The sequence below is a fragment of the Rhinolophus sinicus genome, chromosome 17 (genome assembly GCF_057876585.1).
Source record: "Rhinolophus sinicus isolate RSI-liver-muscle chromosome 17, RSI-T2T, whole genome shotgun sequence".
NCBI lineage: Eukaryota > Metazoa > Chordata > Mammalia > Chiroptera > Rhinolophidae > Rhinolophus > Rhinolophus sinicus.
In genome coordinates this window covers 60,602,583-60,626,628 of record NC_142517.1, presented here as the reverse complement: position 1 = coordinate 60,626,628, position 24,046 = coordinate 60,602,583, and the positions used below count along the sequence as shown (strand labels likewise).

The following is a 24,046-nucleotide window of genomic DNA, read 5'->3' as shown; positions in this document are numbered from 1 at the left end:
ATCCGTCTCACAGACTCTCCTTGCTTTAGAGGCAGGTACGAGGAGACAGAGGGGTAGGCTGCTGTGTGGCAACACAGCCCGTGGGCCATTCTCTGCCCACCCCCCAGCTCCGTCTCCCTCTGTGGAGGGCCTCATGCATGCATGTTCTAGCCACACGCCTGCGAACAACAGCCCTTTTCCACCCCTCAGGCCTAGGGCTGCGCAGACTGGTGGTGTTACTTGCCTTGGGGGATTGAACCTGGAAAACCGGTACACATGGGCCCAGAAAATAGGCTAAGGGTCCTTTGGGCAGAGATTCTTAGGGTGGCAGGTGCTAGGAGCTTGGTCTGTGAGGGGTTGCAGGTGCAGCATGGACTCTATGTGGGCAAGTCTCGTTGGTCCTGGGGTGGGGTTGGGGGTGGAAGGCTGTGTAAGAAGAGGATCAGAGCCTGGGCCAAAGCAGTGAGAGCAGCTCTCTGCCATCAGTCACTCTTCCTCTTACCCACGTGCCTAAGCCAAAGTGACCTACTTGAACTTTCTCAATATGCCATGCTCGGTTGCTTCTGGGATTTTGTGATTTTTGCGTACAGGCTACAGAATGGAGGTCATTCACTTGGACTCCTTGTCGTCATTTCCCTCGTCTCCTGTGAGCTCCCTGACCTAACCCCTCATGGCTGACCCGTAACCCCCACGCCCAATGACAAAACACCCCACATAGTGACGATGTGGTGGGGTGTAGTATAATTTAGTGACCTGAGTGTGGGCTTTCCTCTCAGCAGTCCTGGGTTTGATTATTCGCCTCGCCACTCGCAAGTCATGTGACCTTCCGCAGATTCTGTGCCTCCATTTCACCATCTCTTCTGTGGGGATGACCGCACCAAGTTTATAAGGCGCTGTGAGGATAAAAGGAAATGTCGTATATGCAGTGTTCAGCCATGGTCCCTGGCATTCTGTTTCCTTCCCCAGCTCCACTCCGCTCCTTACTTGAAACCAAACAAAGCTCCTTGAGAGATGAGGCTGTTTCCCAGAAACGTGCCAGTTAGATTAGCTGTCAGCTCCTGGCCCTCGTTCCCCATCTCCGGGGTTAGCGACAACTTCCTAGAGAATATTGGTACCTGATTTCTATGTGAGTTGTCAGAAGTGATTAGGTGACAATGTGTAACCTGCTACTGACCACCACGTTTCGATGCTGGGGTCGTCAAGCTCCAGCTCTTGGCAGCAACACTCTTTCTTGTTAGGGATGGAGATTCTTCATGTCAGCACAGTTACAGGGATGGGGTAACAGGGCTGGGGCCCGAGGAGCAGGGACAAGGAAGCGGGTCACCTCGAAGGCAGAGCAAGACCCACCGTTACTTTGCACGGCATGCGCCAAATGGGTCAAGCTGAACGAAAGTAAGCTCAGTGAGGAAAGCCATGAAATCCCAGTAGAAAAGTGGACAAAAGAACTATCAGGCAAGTCAGAGGAAATACTTCCAGGCCAATATGCTATAACTAGTAGTAATGAGAGAAATGCAAATTTAAATGGAACACAGCATTTTCCCCAGAACATGGGCAGAGATTTCAGTGACCATTGCTGATGAGGGTGCAGTAAGGGGCACGGGCACGCATGCATTGCCAGCAGACATGTAAGTTGATAGGCCTTTCTGCAAAGCGGTCATGAGCGTGACTAAATACATGATGGTATAGCTAGCTATAAGATGGACTATGTGCCATTAAATGGAACAGTTCAAAGAAATGTTAGACAGGAGAAAAAAACTCTGTGTGACTGAAGAATAGCACACTCCGTGGTATTGCATTGCACACACACAAATTGCACACACAAAAAAGAAGGGAATCGGCCAGGTATTATAAATTCCTATCATGGGCATCTCTTATATAGTTCTTTGAGTATTTTAACTTTTTGATAATCAGCAGGTCTTTCTTCTATAATGGGAAAGAAATTCTGTAATTTAGGAAAACGTCACCTAGCTTTCAGACAATAGGGCAGAGAAATTTATAGAAGTCTCTTGCCACTTGTTGATCCAAGTGTCAGAGAAGGAGAAGAGGTAGCTCCTTTCCTTTGGGATGCAGAATTTGGGGGGAAATAAAAGACGCAGCCTTCTTCCTATGCTGAGTCTAGTCCTTTGTACCAACGAGAAGAAATGGGGAGTTTCCCCATCTAACTGGGAGGCCTGAGGAAGCTGACTTAAGCTTGAGACATTCGCAGTCACAGGGACTGTAGTCTCTTCCCCAGGCTGTGACATTCTCATCACTGTTGAGATTTGAGAAGGAAGCCTGAAAAGAGATTTTGTTTCCATTTGTGGCTGAAATCTTCCCATTATGGACTTAGCCTCCAGTAGCTGGAAGTGATTGATACAGGGTGATGCACGTCTGTGGGTCATGTAACATGCACAGTGGTTTAAGCAAGTACAATCTGGGGACTGGGAAATTACGTGAAAGACCCTCAGGAAATGCTATGCCATTGTTTATATAAAAATGTGAGGTAACCGAATCTATTTTGAGTTGTAAAATAAAGAGCTAGGTTAAATAAGCCACGAAGGAGAGAAGACCCCCTAACTACCAAAACATAAAACTTTCTCCCAAACTGAGATGTTATAATTATTTTGACCTTCTTTTTTTTCCTTTTGATTTTTATAGTTAAAGTCCAAGTGTTTAAATAAACTTTGCTACTTAATAAGTTATATAAAAGCATCTGGAGTCACTTAGCCAGCTTGTCTTCTGGTTTTCAAGATGGCCACTGTCACGTCATCTGTCCTTGATTTTAGGAGCTTTCCCTCTTTTCCTGAATCATGCTTTTTTACACCGTGACTCTGGTCATGAAAGTACAGGAGACAGTACATGTCTCTGCCTTTCTAATCAGGCCCACCCGAGGCTATCTATGAAATCAGCGTGACTCAGCAACCTGATTTTTTATAACTTGACATAAGCATACCTTTGGATCCATGAGTAACACATCTTAAATACAGTGGTGGTAAATCTATATTAGTAATACTTTGTGTACCATCTCTTATCAATTGATAGAATCTGCCTAGAATCTTTATTGAAAGAGGTTCTTCGGTCCAGTTTGGGTTCAGTGGTGAAGTGTGCCGGTGACTGCCATTGATGTGGGTATGGGGAAGGGCACCACTCTTGCCAGGGACTTCCCATCTCAGATTTAAGGGCAACAGGATCGCTGTGGTTAGAGAGCTGTATTCAAATGGGGAAAACATGATTCCTCCCAGGATCAAGACAGACAAAAATTCAATGTAAAATCAGACGTAATTGTGAATAACCCCAAAAGTAAACATCCCAAGAATTGTGAATGACCGTATTCGGAAGGCCAGCTTATTTGCTAAGTGCTAGGAGAAGGAGAATGCCCTCAGTCGGAGCGGGTGAATCTGGGAAGGTTTTCGGGGCAGTGCATTTTGACTTGGATGGGAAGGCGGCTAGGAGAGCTGGCATGAAGTTGGAAGGGTGGTCCAGAGTAAAGGAATGCAGATTTCTGGATGCTTTTTGACTGTGTATTGAAAGTCTCTGAGTGACCGTGCCTGACCTCTGACCTTCCCACAGTGAGGACGTGTGCAAACGTGGCTTCACCGTCATCATCGACATGCGGGGCTCCAAGTGGGACCTCATCAAGCCCCTCCTCAAAACCCTGCAGGAAGCCTTTCCTGCTGAGATTCATGTGGCCCTCATCATCAAACCTGACAACTTCTGGCAGAAGCAGAAGACCAACTTTGGCAGCTCCAAATTCATCTTTGAGGTGAGCCAGACTTCTCTCTTAGCACCCACACATTTCTCAGCCCTTCTCCAGCTATCCTATGACACACGTCTGGGACTGGTATTTCAGGATTTCTTGGCTACTGTGGCCTTACTAATTAGAGTCTGGGGAGGAAAAGGAGGATCATGAGATTGTTCCAGGCCTGTGTACTGTTAGGACAATTGTTTCTGGAGGCAACTTTGTAATTTGGGTCAAATGCCTTAAAAAGAATTTACATCCTGCCTTTCAAAAGAATTTATATCCACTGATCTAGCAATTCTTCTCCTAGGAAAATATTTTTAATATAAAAAGTAAACAAAAAACTTTTTGAAAATCTAATTATAATTGTAAACAAAGGTCTACAAGGATGGTCATTACCATGTTTTTGCAATAATATACACACACGTGTATACACATATATGCATATATGTCCATACACATGTATCTAGTTTGTATCCTGACTATTAATTTTGATGACATTAATACACAAATACTATGAAAGCATTAAAAACCGTGTTTAGTTATATGTCAATTATAGCTCAATAAAAAGTATTTAGAAAAATAGTGTCATTGAAAAATGCTCATGATATATTGTTCTAAAAAGGCATGTGATAAAACAATATGGGAGTATAATCTGAAATTTCTCTTTTAAGTATATACGTGGAGAAGAAGGCAAAGACAAACATGAAAATATTAGCGGTAGATTATTAGAGGTGGCTGGATTACCGGTGATTTTGATTTTCTTTGTGCTTTTCATTTTCCTTTGAGAATTATGCCTCACTTTTATACTCAGGGAAAACATGTTATGTTTTAACGAGATTTTTTTTTTTTTAGAGGACATCTGTGTCCCCTGAGAATTTTGACTAACACATCGGATTAAATCAATGATTTAGGAGCCTTTGTTCCAGCCCAATCTGAGCTGTTGCCCTTTCTCGGGGTTGTAGCCCTCATCTGCATCGGATGGTCCTTGTACACATGTGTATGTGGGAAAGAAAGGCAGGATGCTCTGAAACTTGCAGCAACTTCGCGTTCCAGACCCTTCCCCCACAGGACCAGGAGTGTGTGTGTGTGTGTGTTTGTGTGTGTGTGTGTGGCGGGGGGGTGGGGTGGCCCCAATACCTGCCCTCTGAGCACAACCACCCGACCACCTTAGTGAGGCAGTCTCACTCTGTGTAAATAATACAAAAAGATTTTGACTTGGTCTAAAAACAGTCATACTCTGCCAGCACCCGAGCCAGCATGAGCAGTCCTGTAGGGAAATGCTTTTTGTATTTTTGGTTTGTTTATGCAGAGGCGGTGGTGACAACAAGCCTATATATTTATGACCTGAAAAGACTGAAAATAATCTTTCCAATAAGTCCTGAAACTTTTGCTTCAGCGTAACTGCCCAGCACTTCCCATCTCCCTTCACCCGAGTTAAGTAAGCTTGCCTCTGTCTCCTGAACAACAAAAACTACAGGAGAGAGAGAGCTGGAGGCCTCCCCCTCAGAAGAATATTTATAAAGCTGTACCTTACAGCCAGCCAATGAAATACCTACTGCAGACCGTGAGTACAGGCTTGTGCAGTAGCAGATACTTAATGAATAATTGGTGAATATAATCATGGGAGACCTTCTGGATGTGGGAAACTTTGAGCCGGATTTGAAGGGGGAAGTGCTCTAGAGCAGGACTGCTTGGAGTTTAGGGCAGAGTCCCTAGGGGATCTTGTTGAATGTAGATTCTAATTCGGCAGAATAGGGATAGGTCTGAGATGCTGCATTTCTGACAAGCTCCCAGGTGGTCTTAATGCTGCTGGTCCAACGGCCACACTTTGAGGAGCAGGATCTACGTCGTTTAGCAGAGGTTTGTGCCACTGGCTGCACATTGGAATCACCTGGGGAGCTTTTAAAAACCACCAACGCCCAAACTCCAGTCTAGAACAGCTAAATCAGAGAACGGCATCTGCAACCCGGGCGCCTTGGGATGGGGCTGAGGCCTCCCCACAGCTGGAGGCAGGAAGATAGATTCAGATTCTCACAGCCCAGGATCTGACCCACCTTGCTTAATCCAGCTGTGATGATGGGCCTGGGTGGGTTTTCAAGATACAGAGAACTAGACCCCCAGGCACTGGGTCTATTTTTCCTTCCAGCGTCTCCTGCTTCTAGCAGCTGAAGCCCTGCTGTGGTAGACTGCGGGGGTTGGGAGGAGGAGATAAGGGCAGCCAAGACAGAAAGGCAGCCTTTCCTGGAATGGCAAATGGTGGGCAGGTAGAGAGGCTTTTTGAGCCAGTCAGCCAGTCTGTTGAAACTGCTGACCCTGGCTGATTTGTGGCTCCTGTCCAGCGGGCCACGTGCTCTCCCTCGGCTCTTTCCGAGGCAGGCTGTGGTCATTATTCTGTGGACTTAGCCGGCCTCTCCCCTTGACTTTCTCTCCTCTTGCCGACCGCTGCCTTGGTCTCACCCCCACTCACCGCACGTCCCTGAGTCTCCGTCTGTGTGTCTGCCCTTCCAGACGAGCATGGTGTCGGTGGAGGGCCTCACGAAGCTGGTGGACCCCTCCCAGCTGACCGAGGAGTTCGATGGCTCCCTGGACTACAATCACGAGGAGTGGATCGAGCTGCGGCTCTCCCTGGAGGAGTTCTTCAACAGCGCCGTGCACCTGCTCTCGCGCCTGGAGGACCTGCAGGAGATGCTGGCCCGGAAGGAGTTCCCCGTGGACGTGGAGGGCTCTCGGCGGCTCATCGACGAGCACACGCAGCTCAAGAAGAAGGTGCTGAAGGCCCCAGTGGAAGAGCTGGACCGGGAGGGGCAGCGGCTGCTGCAGTGCATCCGCTGCAGTGACGGCTTCTCGGGGCGCAACTGCATCCCGGGCAGCGCCGACTTCCAGAGCCTCGTGCCCAAAATCACCAGCCTCCTGGACAAGCTGCACTCCACCCGGCAGCACCTGCACCAGATGTGGCACGTGCGCAAGCTCAAGCTGGACCAGTGCTTCCAGCTGCGGCTCTTCGAGCAGGACGCCGAGAAGGTAGGAGGGAAGCCGGCCCCCCTGGGCCTGGGAGGGTGGGGGGGCATACCTTTTTAGGGAAACTGGTAGTGGCTGCGAGTCCAACTTTCTGATTAATGGTAATATTTTGTGTGGAAAGCTTTCCAAAAAATGTGCTGACTGATTTTAGCTGGCATGCATTTCAATCTTATATTTGGCCATTGATCACTGACTTCTTAAAGCTCCCCTTCTATAGTGTTTGTTATGCACCAGGCACTGTTCTAAGCACCATGGAAGTTAACTCACTTTAATCCTCTCAAGTCCTATGAGGCAGGCATATTGTCATCATCCCATTTTACAGATGAAGAAACTGAGAGGCTAAATAACTTGACCAAACTAGGAAGTGCAGTGCAGCTTCAGAGTCCACGCTTCCCCCCCACCCCCACTGTTGAAGACTGCCCCTCTCAGGATGTGCAGTGAGTGGTTCAAGCCTGCTGAGCAACAGAAATAACAATATGTTACCAGCCACGGTAATACCACATGACGTAGTGATTACTGCTGTGCAGTGTACTTGACTATGACAGAGCATTGCACACGGAACCTTATTTAATCAGCACAGCTCTTTGATCCTTTGAGGTGGGTGGTGCTGTCTCTGCTGAAGCTCAAGGAAATGGGTGCTCCTTGATCTTGGGGCTACAATGTCAGACTTGATGTATGAATCCAGCTTTTCTCAGTTTGAAGTGCCGGGCTCTTCCTGCCATATCACGTCTTTCTGAAGGTTTTTCCTTAGCTGCTCAGCACTTAAGCAAGACCCCATTTTTCCCAGCAGTGAATTTTCAAAGCTTTCCTCTTATCGGGGGAGAAAGCGAGAAAGAAAAATATCATATAATGCCTCTTTGCTAGGGACACAAAAGTATCTTTTCTAGGTTCTCTCCAAGCTAAAAAAGAGAGTTTCCTGTTAGATGTGCTTTAGGAGGAGTGAAATGGACTCTTCGCCTTATCCATTTTCTGAAATTGTGTTTAAATGCCCCACAGTACTCTTAGGAATACCCTGATATCTCTTAGCAGCCTGTGAATTGTACACACTGACTGCATCTGATGTAATGGTTTTGTGTCTTTTAAGAGCCCACATTGAAAATGTCTCTAAGTATTTTTGAGTGATGAAATCAGGGTACAAAACTCTATATAATGGTGATCCCAATTTGTGTCAGAGCGGCAGCAGAGGTATGACTGGAAGAAAATTCACCGCACTATTAATCGTTTTGGTTTCTAGGGGCCAGCCTTATGGTTGATTTTAATTTCTCTGTGTAAATGTCATGTGTTTTCCAATCTTTTATCATTTATAATCAGAAGAAAATCAATAGATGCAATTGTTGAAGCATGCACACCCCCGTTCTACAACAGAACTTTTGGATATCATTTAAGCCAGTTTTTGTGAGAGACATGGAAAGGGGTTTCTTGCACAGCATTAGGGGTTGCGCAAGTTTTCCCTGACCTTCCTGAGGGCCATTTTGTGTGACCCTGACCTGCTCTGGGAGGGGCCACTTGGGCTGCAGAATCCTGCCGCTGGTCACCAAGTGATGAGACATCAGGTCAGGAGCCAACTGCTCTGTGAAGCCAGAAGCAGGCTTTTTTCCTGTGGAAATGTCTGGAACATCTCCTTTTTACTTAGGGTGTCTTCTGCTCTGGGGCAAGGACTGTGCTTTGCAGCCTGACCTGGATGCGCATGTCCCTGAGCCCGGGACAGAAAGGAGTCAGGGGACTTTGTCTGCTTGCATATGATTTGTTAGAGTTGGAGGCAGTTCACAGCACCCCTGAAGCTCAAGAACTTGGGAAGACTGCAGAGGTCACAGATAGTGCCTGTCTCAAAGACAAAGCAAAACGATGTACCTGAGCCCCCGAGGATGCCGGGGAGGAAAGGCTGAACGTCTAGTCAGACAGGTGCCAGGCACCCAAGCAGTCACTGCTGCCTCACATACGTCCTCTCAATCCACGCCCAGGAATCACATGGTATATCGTTATTCCCATTTTACAGTTGAGGAAAGGGAGGCTCAGAGAGACGAAGCAGCTGGCCCAAGAGCACACTGCCGATTAGACAGAGCCAGTACTTTTCCTGCTCCACAGCCCATCCAAGTTCTCGCCCAATAACCCTACTGTCCTCTGCTTCTAGGACCTGCCTCGCTACCACTGAGCACTGCTTGTGAGCCCCTGAGCCCCAATCCATGCCCTGACGACTCTAGGGAGAATCTCAAATCCCACCTCCTCCTAACGCTCACTCAACAGCAGGGGCTCTTAACCTTTCTGTGCTGTGGACCCCTTCGGCTTTGTGTTTGATGCACACACACAGATACACACACACCACACCTCCGTGCACACATATGCACGGAGGCATCGGCTTTCTTCGGTCTGGAGAAGCTTGTGGACCCCTTTTCAGAATTAGAGTTGTAAATGTACCAAATAAGATGTATGGGCTTAGAAAATAACTATTGAAATACAGTTACTGGTTTTTAAAAATACCATGTACTTCTATAGGAACATGCTAAACAACAAGATACACTTGAAGCCTCACAACTAGCATCATTTTGAAGCAGTGATGAGCAGTGATGATATTTTAGGGCAACACCCTGAGGTGATGTGATGTGATGTGTATGTATCTGTTGGTGTCAGAGACATACCAGTAATGTAGTTTGTTGCTGACGTGCGTAATGGAGGAGAATGTTATATTTCAGTTAGCGGTTAGTGAAAATAAAGGTATATTTTTTTCCCTATCCAAGTACACAATCCCCGAATTCGACGCATGGACTCCTAAGGTTAGGGTCCCTGTTCTTTGGTGTGTTCATACCTTAAAAAGAAATGTGTGTGCATGCATATGTGTGCACGGAGGTGTGGTGTGTGTGCATCTGTATGTATGCATCAAACATATAACGGAGGGAGTGAAAGGATGACGGGAAGTGAGCAGCCCAGGCATAGTTTGATACTGAGTCAGGCGTGAACCTGCCGCTCCGGCTTGACCCAGCTGCCACAGAAAGTGTGCTGGGCGTGGGGCACAGGGGAAGGACAGTCCTCTTAAGTTGCTTCAAGATTAATTTAAAATATCTGTGCAGAACTAAGTGCCTCAGCCTTCGACTTATTTGGTGTTTTTGAAAGGGGGTCAGGAGGGTGGTGGTTTGGGGGAGGGTGGTGTGTTTGGAGATCCATATCTAAACAAGGGCCTGAGGAAATAGTTACTGCGTGAGCCACGTTGGAGCCTCTTTTCTGTGGGAGGCTTGTCAGAGGCCTCTGGTTCCAGATCTGGGAAGCTCTTGGCAATCGGAAGAGTCTGGTCATCACCCAGCTTCTATTTTTGTAAGGAGGTGGGCACAGAGTCTCCCCTTGGGCCCTGTGGGGTGACAGCTTGTTTCCTAGGGCTTGAATAATGGGTGGTGCTCCCCATGTGGTGGTGGCAGCGGAAGGTGCCACCGCTGACCACCTTCCCTTGACCTCTGTGATGACCCCCGCATTCATCTTGGGGGTGGTGGGGAGGGAGCCATTCTCTCTCCCAGTTAGGCATTTAAGGAAGAGGAACTCTTGTGCTGATGAGTCATAAAGCAGGCCACCCATTTATTTAATGAACTTCTGTTGACCAGCTGTCACGAGCCCAAAACAAGACACTTGGATGAAGATGAGTAGGCCCGAATTTTTGCCCTGGAGTAGCAAGCTGTAGTAAATGCCTGTTTATTATTATTTATGTCTGTCGTGTGCACCTCACTTTCCTAGGCACAGCCTCTGTGACTGGGGAGTTTTCAGAGAAGAGGGTATATTGTAGCTTGGGAATGACAGGAAAGCCTTCCTGAGCAATTTGGGGGAGGGCTGGGTAATCCAGAGGTGATGCAAGTAACACACAATGCATCTTGCTGGGAGAGGAACAGTGCCCTGGGCCCGGTGCCCTCTGGTCTGTAACTAATGGGCCTGTCCTCCACTGTGTCCACAGAGCACAGGCCGGGTCGCTCCTCATTAGCCAGGCGCAGATTACGGCTCTTCGCAGCCCGATTTCCCAGGCAGCTGCCCCCTCAGCTGCAGTGAAGCCTGTGTGATGGAAGTGTCTGCCCTGTAATCACATGCCATTACCACACAGAAAGGAGGCCTCTGCCCCATTAGCGGGCAGTTTGTGGTATTAAGGGTCATTACCTAGACTCATTGTAGATGTCCCCTTGGAAAAGGGACGGGTAGCTGCTGCTCAGGGGACGATCCTCCCTAGTCCCCTTCCCCTCTCCTGGGTGCCAAGAATACTGTAGAATACAACGAGAAAAGACCCTGAGCTAGAAAAGTCTACCGCCCATGCCCTGTGGGAAACCTAGCTTTGTCACCCTGATGACGGCCACGTGCCCTCATCTGTGATGCCTTCTGTGTGCTGATGCCAATGGTCAGTATGAGAAAACACTGAAGCTGCTGCACCACCAGTTCTGATCCAGGGAAGGCCCACAGTCTTCCAGGCTTTATCGGCAAGAAGTGCTGAGAAGGGCTGCAGTGCATAACTAGACTTAACTGATGGAGAAACCTTTGTCTGCTTCGCTTCTGGATAAAGGAAGCTATACTGACGTCTACCCAGGAGGCCCCTACGCAGTCTTGCCCAAAGCCATTCCACAAAGAAGGAGTATATTCCTACTTCCTGTGGGAGAATCCCCCAGCGCGTGGACAAAGCTACCCAGGGGGGCTTCCAGTACTGGGTTGATACTTATTATTGGTTTATGCAGCATGTCGTGCTTGCGTCATGTGTAAACCTGTGCTTGGGACATGCCCAAGATGAGATCTTTATCGCCACACTTGGGAGGATAAGTAGGTGGCCACCTCCTCCATGACCAAGGTATCTGCCCGCAGAAGACTCGTTGCTTAGAGGAGAGTGGCCTCAATGGCTCCCCAGCCTGCCCTCACCCCACCAATGGGAACGCTCCCTTTGAAAACCCTCATTTGAAATGCCTTCCTGCATATTCATTCGTACAGGGGGGAGATTCTGTTCACCCATGGGTGCCATGTTCATGTTGAAAATGGAACTGTGTGGGTGGGGATTTGGATTTGTCCTGGGGTGCCACTTCCCAGTAGGGAGCCCTTAGGTATGCTGCTAACCTCTGACCCCGGATTCTGTTCCCAGTGACATAAAGATGAAGAATCTGGGCCAGCTCAGTGACTTCTGATGTGTGTTCTGCCTCCACATGCACTGCTCTCACGTACAATACTCTCTCTTTGTGAAAATGTCTTTCAGTGGGAGAAGTGGGGTGGTGGGACATGTGTGTAGTCTTGGTAGTGGTGGCAGTGGCCATGGTTGTAGAGAACAGGCTTGTAAGGGGACGTTTCAGCATCTCCAGAGTAGTTTGGTAAAGATCCCCAGCCACCCCAACCCAAATGTGCGTGCCATTCCCCCTCCTGTGCGACCTGTGGCACTAAATGATACCTAAGCCCCTTTATAGCTCAACAATTCGATAACAACTTCTGCCTTTTTGCTATTCATTCTCCCCTTGCTATGTCTACAGGCGGTTCTTTTCTCTTTAGGGTTGCACCTTGGGGGATGCTGGAAAATAAGAAACTTTTCTCAGCAAATAGAACCATAACCTGTTGAGTTCTTTTCCTGCTTTAAAAAAAAAAATGGCCAAGCTGCTGCCCAGGGTCGTTAGGAGAAGCCAGTGGGATGATGTATGTGGAAATACCCAGCACGGCGCCTCCCCAGCATAGCTACTTCCTAAGCATTGGCTTTCTTTCCTTCCCCTCTACTGTTTTAATCACAATGTGCCCTTCAGTCACCCAACACCTGCTGAGACCGTGCAGCGTGTCGCTGATGCTATCTCCCTCATGAACTTGCTCCAAATAATTTTCAGTGGTCCCTAATGGAACAAAATCAAGAATTAAGCTTGGAGAGAAGTTAGCAATTGTGATGTAGGTTCACGGGGGCCCCCAAAGATCACTAGATTGTGTGGTGCCCCTGGGTGAGGGATAAGAGAGAAGCACCCAGATCAAATTGTGGTCATATCTGATGGATCAGGGTGGGGGAAGATGCCACAGTGAAAGGATGCTGGAATAACAATGTCTGTCCTTGAAGCAGCCCCAGAGGGAAGCCATTCTCCCCAGGGAGATGTGGTCGCCCCTCCCCATGCACCTTCTACATCTGAGACTCTTGTCACCTTGTGCTTTGCATTATAGGTAGGAGCATATTTGTGTTCCTGAAAACCTGGGGCCAGAAACACTTCCTACAGTCTATCCAAGAAATATGCCTATGCATTTTTATATTCTTGAAGGTGTGTGCAAACAAAGTAATGTTACTTTCACGCTACTACTCACCATGATAAAATATTTATGGGCCCATTGGGTCAAGGGCATTGCGGTAGACAGCAGGGTACTGTGCTGAGGGTTACGTGCTTATTGTTTTGCTGTTTGTATGTCCTGTTAACCACCTTAGTAATTCAGGATGTCCCTAGGATGCCCTGTCACTGGGCAAAGGATCCACTGCAGTTTCCTGCCCTCTCCCTCCAAGGGATAAACTATTCTGATCATGCCCTAGGGCCTAACGTAGGACCCTGGGCTGACAGAGCCAGTGGAGCCAGCTGTGGAGAAATTGTGCTGCCTGTCTGTCCTCCCTGCCTGACACTGGCCACTGCTGCTTCTCTTCACTGCAGCTGCAACCTGAGGCTTCTTAAGCCAGTAGTGAGCCTGACCCCACTGTCACTTGTCAAACTGGAGTGCCATTGTAGGAATTACAATACATTATATTTTTTTGAATGTCGGTTTTTAAAGTATTTTCACATCCTTAACCTTAGAGATTTTCTGGTCCAGCCCTTCCTGTGACATAGAAAACTTTGATCCAGAAGCAGAGACCCACCCACGGTCATCCATCATGGTGTTTCATTATTTGGTGTCCTGTCTATTTTGTGTGCAGGCCGGGTGGCTGTGACCGAGCATTATTTTATAGATGGGAAAGCCGAGACTTGGTAAGGTTGGGAGGTGTGCCTGGGATAGAGACAGGTAGGCAGGTAGGCAGCATGGGAAGGTAAGCCCTCTGCTGTGAGGCTGGGGCTCCTCCCCTAGCTCCAACACACACACACACACACACACACACACACACACACACACACACACCTGCACACACACCCCCTTGCTCTGCAGGAGAAAGGACACCATGCCCCAACTCCAAAACACACACACACACACCCTCCTCCTCTCCCTCCGTCCCTGCAGGAGGAAGGGCACACATGCCAGCAATCTAAGAGGAGGCAGGAGGGGCTGGGGAGAAACAGAGGGCACCAGTCGCCTGACCTGTGTCCTGGCCACTGCTATGGTAAAGGAGCCAGCACCAGGCAGGCCTCCAGGGGGCGCACCAACGAGTCTCTGTTATTCTATTGCCTGAGCCCTTCGTGTTGGGAGAGAGGCTTCAAAGAGCTGCGACCTCTGGGGGCAGCCTGAAGGGCAAGGTATTTATGGGCGGTTTGTAATTTCCTGCTTTTTTTGGAGACAGGCTCCAGTGCCCTCTTGTTCCTGCCCTCCCTCCTCCTACTGGGACCCAAACCACTGCCCCCTCCGCTCCCTGTTGACTGGGCTCGGGGTGAGGAAGTGTGTCTGTATTCCACCCCAACACAGGACACAGTGTCCTGTATTATTTCCAGCCTGCTGGTCCTGGGAATCTCTGCTTACTTTTTCTCATTTCCTCCCCTTGAACATTAGAAACATTAGGTTCCAAAAATAATCCAAGTCACAATGTTCTGTGGGCTGCATGTGTGGAGTGTTTTCTCCCAAAGCTGTTTTTCTCCTCCTTACATCCTTGCTCCCTCTCCGTTCTCCCTTGCCTGAGTGTTCAGCCCCACCGTCCGCTGCGGGACCAGGCCTGCACCAGGGGGGAGGGTATGGGAGCAAGCAGAGGAAGGCCTGGGAGGAACCGTAGGCACGGGAGGCTTGGCTCCCTCCCAGGTCTCTCACGAGGGCTGGAAGGGCCAAGACCTGAATTGTTGTATGTAAATAGCCTGCATATGTGGCCTCCACTTATGAATGGGCCCCTTGAGAACGGCGCGTCCCCTGGTTACGCCTTGGAACTGAGAACGTGATGCTATGTTCACAATACTTCCCGGAATCCAGGTTGTCACACTGATTCTGTCCACAGCAATTTAGGTGAGCTAGGAAAAGTCGGTCCTGATCAGAGGGAGAACTTGTGTGAGGCACAGGGAAGTAACTGAGAAACATTCATTTGTCAACAGACATTGAGTGTCAGCTATGGGTCAGGCCCTCGCCTAGGTGCTGGGGTGGTGTCTCTCCACCCCAGGCACTGGATGGGGAAATTGTTTAGGGAAAATCAGGTTCTGCATTGATGTGATTCCTGTAAGAAAAAGGTGGCTTAGAAATAGTGACCGCTCCAGGGCTTAGATCCTGGTTAGATACCAAGGTCTGTCTGCTGCTTACTCAGCAGGGGTTAGGGTTGGGGAGACGAGTGTATATGGGGGAAGCCATGGGGAAGTGACCCAAGGAAAAAGAAAACATGTTAGCTCTGCCCCAGTAGAGAAAGTAGAAGAAATGTCTTAAGCCCCTTTTTGAAGAATGAAAGACATTCAGGTACAATTTCTAAAATGAAAAAAACAAATTCAGTCTCTGGGGGAGGGTGGTTTTTCAAGATTCCTTTCCAGGCGTTTTACTTTGAAGGACCCACTTACCTTCCTTCCCTTCACCTTCCACCCAACCGCACTGCACCCCTTCTCCTTCCTTTCCCATGTGACCCCTCTTCTCCTCGCCCTTGAACCTCCTCCAGCCTGTTACTTACCCCACCCTTTTCGTGCACGCATTCTCTGAACACTTCGCTTAGCTTCCCTTTTGCAGTCCTGCTTCCTTCCTTGGGTGGAGCTAAGGAAGAGCTCCATGTGTGGTTCAGGCCTCCCGTGGAGGGCACAGCACAGCCCCGATGACCCAGCTGGGGCTTCTAGAAAGAGCACGGGCTTTCTAGTCACAGAAACCTGGGTTTGAATCTCAGCAACTCCCTAGCTGATTGGCTATCTGTGGCCAATTCACCCTCTCTGAGCAGTTTCTTTATCTGTAAAATGTAGACTTTAATATATGTCTTAAGATTGTTATGTGGATTAAATAAAATGTGTATAAAACATCTAGCATGCCCGGAGCCTCGTAGGTGCTCAGTAGATGGTAGGTTTGTGGAGACAGACTGAAGCTGGGTCACTTAGATAGATGGGATCAGGAGTGGAAGAGAAGCATGGCGAGGCTTTCCTGCGTGGCCTGGGGAGGGAGGGTGAAGAGTACACCCTCGTTCACAGCAGGGATGCTGGGCAGACAGTGGGCAGCATGTGGCAGCAGTGCTTGGAGTGAGGTAGGGACCTGGCGCCTGGAGAAACCAGGAAGGAACCGACAGGTGAGTATTAGATACAAGATCTGCTGCTGCGTAGTAGAAGGAAAGGGAAATAGAAGCATGTGACCAGATTGGCACAATGTGAGAACACTGTTGCTCAAGATAAGCCGGTTAAATAAGTGCCAGACATTCTGTTGAGGACGGGCAATTGGAAGACGAGCTAGAGTCAGGCCTGACCACATCGGAGCAGAGGGCACTGGCAAACAAATAGCTGTAACACAGGGAAAGTTATGGAGGGACCTATCACTGCTAGTACATAGATGGGGAGACCTTCAGCTGAAATTGGGTGCAAGGAAAAGGGAAGACCATGAGCCTCGAAGTGCAGAGTGGACTCTGTCGGGTAACATCCCCTGTCCAGTGTGGCTGGAGCTGGGGTTCCATGGGGAGGAGAGCAGGAGGGTGATGTCATGTCGATTGCCAGGAGTCCCAACAGAGAGTCAGAAATCGAGTCACACTGCTGCCTCAACAACCAAGGGACATGATGAAAACTGGATTCTGACGAATGGTTCCCGCCCTGCCAGCCAGCAGCATCTGAAAATGCCAGAATCTTTCAATGAGAGGGTCAGATCCCTAACCCAGGGCAGAACTCCCTTCCAGCCTCCCTGACTGCCGTGCATTCTTCTAGACTCTGCTGGGCATTTCTGGGGTTGAGGAAGCCACAGTTTGTGTGAGGCAGCCCATGTCATCGTTACACAGCACCGTTTGTTAGAACGTCCTCTCCCACAAGGCCAGCATTTGCCTTCCTGGCACTTCCACCCTGCGGTCCCATCACTGCCTATTCGCTCCTTCTGCCACACGGCAGCCCTCGGATGACTCAGACACAGCCCTCATTGACCTTCCCCGTCTTTCCTGCTCCAGATGAGCTCTCATCAGTTCTGGCCCATTTTCAGCTGACGTGGATGCTAGACTCTTCAAAGTAGCCTGCCTGCCACGAGTTTTTCAGATATGAGGAGGGAGGGGGTAGGGTCTGCAGCTCCGATCCCTCTTCCACAGGTGAGAAAACAATGTTGTATGTAGGTGCACTTGTTTCGTGTAGCTCAAGTTAGTCAGTCTGAAACTCCAGGATATTTCCGCCCAGAGAATTAGGTTCTCCCATTCAGACAGAGAGAGTCACTGTCTCCAATGTGAACACAAGCGCGTCTTCCCACACGTACACTAGACAGACCGTTCCAGTATGAAAATGTTGAGTTGCCAGGTTTCTGGTGCCCTGTGTTAGATGTGACCAGGTTGGTAGTAGTTGCTGCTCCTCAGGGAAAAGCCTTCGCTCCAGGGCACCGACTGTGCCAACCCCACCCCTGTATCCCATGGCTCTCCCTGACGCTATTCCCAGCGAGAGCCAAATCCTCATGGTGCTTATCTTGGGGAGAGTCAGAAAATCTGTGGTGAAACATGCAAAGGAACATGAATTCCCTGGAGGAAATCTGCCTCTACTGGAATCCCAGAAGGGTTCTTTCCCCACAATCCCCATTCCATGCCCACTAAGAAACCTCCGTTTCTTGCCCTTTGGCTCACCTTCAGCACCCCCTTAGCGATGTTTTTCTAGGAAAAGAAAGGCTTTGCTGTGGGGACAGTTGGCTGATGTGGTGAGAGAAGACATGCCCTTTCTTGGTGTAGAGGAAAAAGGGTCAGTCGGTTTCCTCCATGCAGATCTGGTGGACTGACCGGTCCTACCTCGGAGGGTCACGTGTCCTGCCCTAGATTTACCTGGGGAGCTGACCCTGCCATGAGGTGTTAAGAGGAGGTGCAACCAGAAGGATCTAGAATAGAGAGTGAGACTAGACTTGGCATTTAGCCCCCCTCATCAGGACGTCGCTTTCTGTGCCTTGCCCAGTCCCACCTTCTCATACCTTGGATTACACCAGCCTCCCTCTCCTCTGCCTATGGAAGCCCTACCCTAGCTAAAGGTCCAGCTGAAATGCTACACTCCCCATTTTCCCCTTTTGGTCCTTTTCTCCTCTGGGCAGCTTCCTATAGTTTTATCCCTCCCCCTCAAATTGGCCCTGTTTCAACCCATCTTGTATTGTAACTGTATGCTCAAATGATGATACATTTATGCTCAAAGGTCTCATTCCCCCAATTACATTGCAAATTTCCGGAGGTCAGGGCCAGTATCTTAGATAACTCTGTGTTCCCCAGAGGCACACAGTCAATGGGAAAAAAAGGGCTGTAGCACAGTCTGTACTCACTGGGCTGCCTGATGGAACAAAACTTTTGGGAGTACAAGAGCACCACCTGCTGCTGCCGAGTGGTTTCGAGAGACACTCCTCGGATACTCCCACTTGACAACTGGGGTTTGAGCAAGTTTCATCTTGTAGTGGAGAGATTTGAAGGCAGGGAATCCAGTCCTGGTCCTTTTATCCATGTGCAAGCAGATGAGGGGGTAGTGGAAATGTAAAGGAGAGCAGCAGACCCTGGGTTCACTAAAAGCAAGAAAATGAATCAGAGCTCAGCTAACTACAGCCCTTCACATTAGGATGGGGACAGTAGGACGGGAGTGGCGGGAAATCCCAAAAACCTTTCGGAAGGAGGATGGATGACTAAATTAAACTCAAATTTTAATTCTTTTTAAGACGAGAAAAGAAAGAGTTGGTGATGAAGGTTATTAAAAAGCATTACCATGAGTAATCTGGCTGTTGCATGTCAGCCCTACTCTTAGGGAAAATGATACTATCTAAACATAAGGATTCACCTTAGTCCTCTGACTAAGATTGTTAAAGAAATGGAGGGCTTTGAGGCGTGATTGGGCTCTGCATTCCGTGCATCCTTCGTGAGCTCCTGCAGGGTATGCTCTGCCAGGTGGGGTCTGGAAGCCGGAAGCTTGACCAAGCGTCTCAGATATGCCTGAGCCTGGCTCCCGTGCGGTCCCTCACCTGCCTGGGCCCTATTGCTGAAGCTGCTGCTGGAAGACGAGAGAAGGGGGAAAAGGGAGAGCTAGCTTTCTTCCCGAGCTCAAGGTCAAGCCCACCTCGCACAGACCCCCTTCAGCGCAGCACCCCTTCTCTCAGAAAGGGATTCCTGAAGGAATGCCACCTGCTACCTAGCCCATGTGAAATTCTTTTCTCAGATGTGCAAGTGACTGGCACAGCCGAGTTTAGGATGCGGGGGAGGACTGGATGAGGGCGTCCAGCAGACACTCCATTTTTGCAGTAACAATAATAGTTACCATTTACTGAGTGTATCTTGTATGCCGGGAACAAGCATTAGCTCATTTAAATTAACTTGCCAAGGGCCAGATCTCAGTTTATGCCTAAATTTAGCTGTGGGATAAAATTGGGCACTATTTTCTTAGCTTGGATTAAAAAGGGTTTGACCTCTTCAATTCTACATTTTGGGAAGTGAGTGAAACACATTCCTTCACTCCGTTCCTGAAAATATTTTATCAGCATCTATGGTTCAGATGGAAGGAATTTGGCCCCTCAGAGTCAATATCCCGGGGCTGCCGGGCTGACTCCTGGCGTGGTTGGTGCTGTTTCTTATCTGCTTCACTTGCTGGCTCCTGGATGACCAGGTCTTCCCCACAGGGTCATACTGTGTGTATCGCCAGTCCTGCATGGGGCTCCATCCAGGCAAACAGCTGGAAATAAAACACAAAAAAAACCCTTATTTAAAGTCTGAGACTATCTATATGAATAATAGACTTGGTGAGACTTTTCATTACATCACTTAGCATGAGGAGGGCGAGAGCAAAGAGAGAGGCCTGTTAAGGCCTAACGTGAGTAGGCACTTCTCCAGGCAGAGCAGAGCTGCGGCTCGATTTCAAGGACAGTGTGTGATTTTAGCATAAAGTCTTGCAGCCTGGATTTCTCTAATCAGAAAGCAGCTACTTGTTGCGACTGCCAGCTTATCCTGTCTGATCCCAGAGGAAGTGGAAAGGAGTTAGCGTGCATTCAGTGCCTATGAGACATCATACCCTGTGCGGGCACACCTTTCGTATGCTATCTTTATCTCCTCCTTTATGTGTATCTTCTTTGACCCAGACATTGAAGGGTTTGTGAGAAAAAGGAGCGGAGGGGGAAAGTAAGGAGGGGTGGGGCCGGCAGAAGACCCGCAATTGGTGAGAAGTCTGTAATGTGCCAGTTGATTTTGTTTTGTGAGATCAGGGCTGGCTTGGACTCCCCTTTGCAATGACATAAATGACTATCTGGGGGCCTTCGTGTAGACACCCGGTTCAGGATTAAAAGCAGATTTGACCAGATCCCTCCCCTTCAGTGCTTCCCCACTGTGGCTGAATATAGACCCAGGTCCTCTGCCCTTTGACCTTTGCCCCTTTGTGACCTGGCCCCTCTCTGTCTCTTATCATCCCTTCTCACGACTTCTTGCTTTATGCTCTAGAACACTTTGTACGTCCTCCCTAGTCCTTGTTGTTATAAGCCTCCTCCAGACCTTTGCTCAAGCTATTTCCTGTCATTAAGATCTCCTTCTCATCTGCACCTCTTCACCTAAATCCTATGTCTTTCAAGTGTGGCTCAGCTGTTGCCACCTTCTGGAAATCAGCAGTGCTTTTCCCTGCCTCTGCTTGTACCAAGTTGAACCAAGTGCTCCTGTGCTGTCAGCCCATAGTATACACTTTCCATAGTACTTTCGCACTTAAAACTGACAGAATATTGAATACATTTGTATCCCTCACTAGACTCTGACCTTGATCTTTTATCATCAGTTTCTAATTCAATGTCTGGATACAGTGGGTACTCAGGAAGTGAATAAAACAGTGTGCTATGCATCATGAACTCGACACTATTTATATCAGGATGCTTTTGGCTGCACAAAACAGAAAACTAGACTCTGTTGAATTCTTCCGTCTTTTAATCCAGTTTGTCCCTTTCCCTCCTATTTTTTAAGATGTTAATCATGGTTGTTTTGAATCAGAAAGACTTATTTGCCGATTCATAGCCTGATAATCTCTGGGTCTGTTTCTATTGACTATTTTGTTTTTTGATTAGCAGTCACTTTTCTCTGCTTCTTCATATATCTAATAATTTATATTATTATATGCTGGATTCTGTAAATGATTTTTTTTGTATAGACTCTTGATTAGGTTATCTTTCTATAAATACTGGGAAGTGTTGTTCTAGAATGCAGTTAAATTACCAGCAGATCTTGGTCATGTTGAGTCTTGGTTTAGTCTTTGCTGTGGCAGGTCTACTTCCATCTTTTCATTAATCCTAGGGTTTAGCCCTTATTCTTAGGATGTGGTTCTTACTCCTCCAGCCTGGACTTTCTGAGCTCTCAACTCAGTGCCCAGAGTGTTCACCAAAGTCTCTTCACACTGTTTGAATTAGAAGTCCCAACATTTCGCCAGCACTGTGTAACTTCTGAAATCTCTGTGCAGCTCTCAGTGTCCTCCACCTCCCACAGCTGTTTTCTGCTAGATCTTCTGGAGTCTTGCCTTGCATATGCACAGCTTAGGATTTGGCCAAGGGCTGGAAGGAAATTTTAAGGAAGATATTTTTAGGGTTCCTTTTCTTAACTCCCTCTTCTCTAATATTTATCACGGAAATTCCAATCACTTATCTTACCTGTCCTGAACTCTTAACGTTTGTTTGTTTGTTTGTTTTTGTTTCTTTTAGTACCCATCAAGACCACTGCTCTCTGCTTAGCTCCTATTTCCTTGCTCCACAGTTTGCAAAGTACCCTCAAGGAGAAAGCCAGGGTGAATATGGGGCTTACATGTGTATGTCCCTTCCTTCAAGGACCATCGGTCGATGTTGGTTGTTGACCGATGCATTCACCTAGTTTATAGATAGGTTAACTCTGATACCTGCTACCCCATCAAAGACAGACCATACATCTCCACGTGAAGTGTTTAAATAAAAATGCAAGTGCATCAGAATCACCTGCGGGGCTCCTGCTGAATCAGAATCTCAAGAAAGTGGTATTTTTTTTCATACAACATTTCAGAGAGCTCTGATTAAGGCTAGGTTTGTGAACTACTGTGGTAGACACGGGAGTAGTGAGTTTGGAGGACAGAGAAATCAGAATGGGCTCAGTTGGTCAAAGAAGGCACCAAGAAGAGGTGAGGCTTCCAATGTATTTTGAAAGATGGGAATAATTTGGATATTTGGGTGTGGAGCATCTCATGGGGGGAAAGATGTGAGCACAAATATGGGAGTGGCAATGAGTATGGCATGATATATTTGCATGGCAGTAACTAGAGTATGGCCGGGCAGGGTGCTCGGTGTAAGAGAGCGGTGTGCAATAGCAGGGAAAGGCAGGTTGGGACTAGTTGGGGACGGAAGGGCGGACCTTGAGTGGCAGAATATGGAGACTGGATTTTAGCATTGTAGATGACAGGTAGCTATAATAATTTTGTGTGGTTCATTTTATGTTTGTTTTATTTTATTTATTTTTTGACTGAGGGGATGTCATGGTGAAAGCTGTGTACTAGAGCAGTGGACCTGGTGGGGGCAGGTGGTTCGGTATAAGGGAGGAAATGGAGTCAGGAAGACCAGCAAGGAAATGATTGCAGTAATTCAGGTGAGAGACTGAGGGGGGAGTGGCAGCAGCAAGGGAAAGTAAAAGGTATATTCAGAGTTATTCAAGGAAAGAAAGAATAAATGGGTTCTGGGGGGATGGGGTGAAGATGTAGGAAGTCAGGAGAAGGTAATATTTTCATGGAAAAGAGGTAGTAGTTGGAGCTGCCGTGGAATGTCGCGGGGATATTCATATCTTCATACTGAGTCCGTAAGCGCCGTGGGACTAGGACTAGTCGGACATTTAGGTGTGTCTTTGGGAGACAGTTTGATAGTGGTTTAAAAGCATGGACTGGGGAGTCATACAGACGAGATCTGAGTCTTCAATATGCCGTTTGAGTTTGTATTAGGTGACCTTGGCCGCGTTATTTAATCTCTTTGAATCTGTTTCTTTAACTAGAAAAAGGTAGTGACGATGCTATCTACTACCTGAGAGGGCTGTTACGAGGATTGAGATACTGTGTGTAAAGCTTGTTGTGTGGAGCTTAGCACGTATTTATTTTTGTTGGTTATCTGGGAAGTTAAGATTAGACGGCACCAGGGGACAGAGGAAATTGTACAGGACTCAGGTTCAGATGGACACGAGATTCTAAATTTATCTTCATCACTTACAAACTGTGATCTTCGGCAAATTATTTCCCCTCTCTGTATTGAGTTTTCAGCATGCTTAAAACAGAATGAACGATGCCTGTGTTGTGGCATTATTATAAGGACTCCATGACATCACCTGCAGAGGCGCTTGGCATAGGCCCTGGCCCATGAAACAGGAAATACTATTCATGTTGTTGGAGTTGTGAGCCGGGGAGGATTTTCAGATGGACAGAGTCTGATGAATGCAGGGCCGAGGGCTGATGACCAAGTCTGGAGACTGTCACAGTAAAGATGTGAGGACAGGAAAGGAAGTGAGTCTGGATACATCAGTGTAGGACTGGAGGGCGGGCGAGCTTTCAAAATGTGAGTGTTCTATTGTTTTTGTCACGCTGAGACTAGACATGGTGTGTCAAGGAAGAGAGCACAAGTGTGTGAAAGTGCTGGATCCCCTGAGGAAGTTTAGTGTTGGGTGGAGACCCGTGAATGCGGAGGGATAAGCTCACAGTGTCTGCAGCCAGGTGACCTGCTCCTGAGAGTGACCTGCTTCGAAGGCCAGAGAGGGTAGAGTTTCCGAAAGGGCTGCATCAGAGTCTGACCTGAGATCAAAGGAAAGGCGAAGTGGTGGAATGAAGGACTCAGGAAGGAGGAGATGCTCGTCTTTCGCTGTGGGCATAGACTTAGGGAAGCAGCAAAGGCAGACCGTACTACAGAGGGCTAAGGAGGAAGCAGATGGAGGGAACACACTGGCAGCAGAGGCCGAGCCCTCTTCCGAAAGTTCAGGGATGGTGGGAAGGACGGATGGGATGAAGCTCGGGGCACATTGGAAGCTGGAGCAACAGGGTTAAAAGCATCAGCACTCAAACTGGGCCTCCTGCTGCCTATGAGCTGCGTGGCTTTGGGCAAGTTCATTCACCGCTTTGTGCCTCAGTTTCCCCACCTGTA

General features: G+C 48.2%; 1 protein-coding gene across 23 annotated transcripts in view; it reads left to right on the top strand.

Annotated features, from left to right (window-relative positions):
* Positions 1-24,046, top strand: part of KALRN (kalirin RhoGEF kinase) — a 622,455-nt gene that overhangs the window by 212,981 nt on the left and 385,428 nt on the right. For all 23 annotated transcript variants that reach the window (XM_019738955.3, XM_019738953.3, XM_019738949.3 and 20 more), the window contains exons 4-5: positions 3,529-3,721; positions 6,209-6,721. In XM_019738955.3, coding sequence (XP_019594514.2) covers positions 3,529-3,721; positions 6,209-6,721 — 706 coding nt within the window. The remainder of the gene's footprint in view (positions 1-3,528; positions 3,722-6,208; positions 6,722-24,046) is intronic.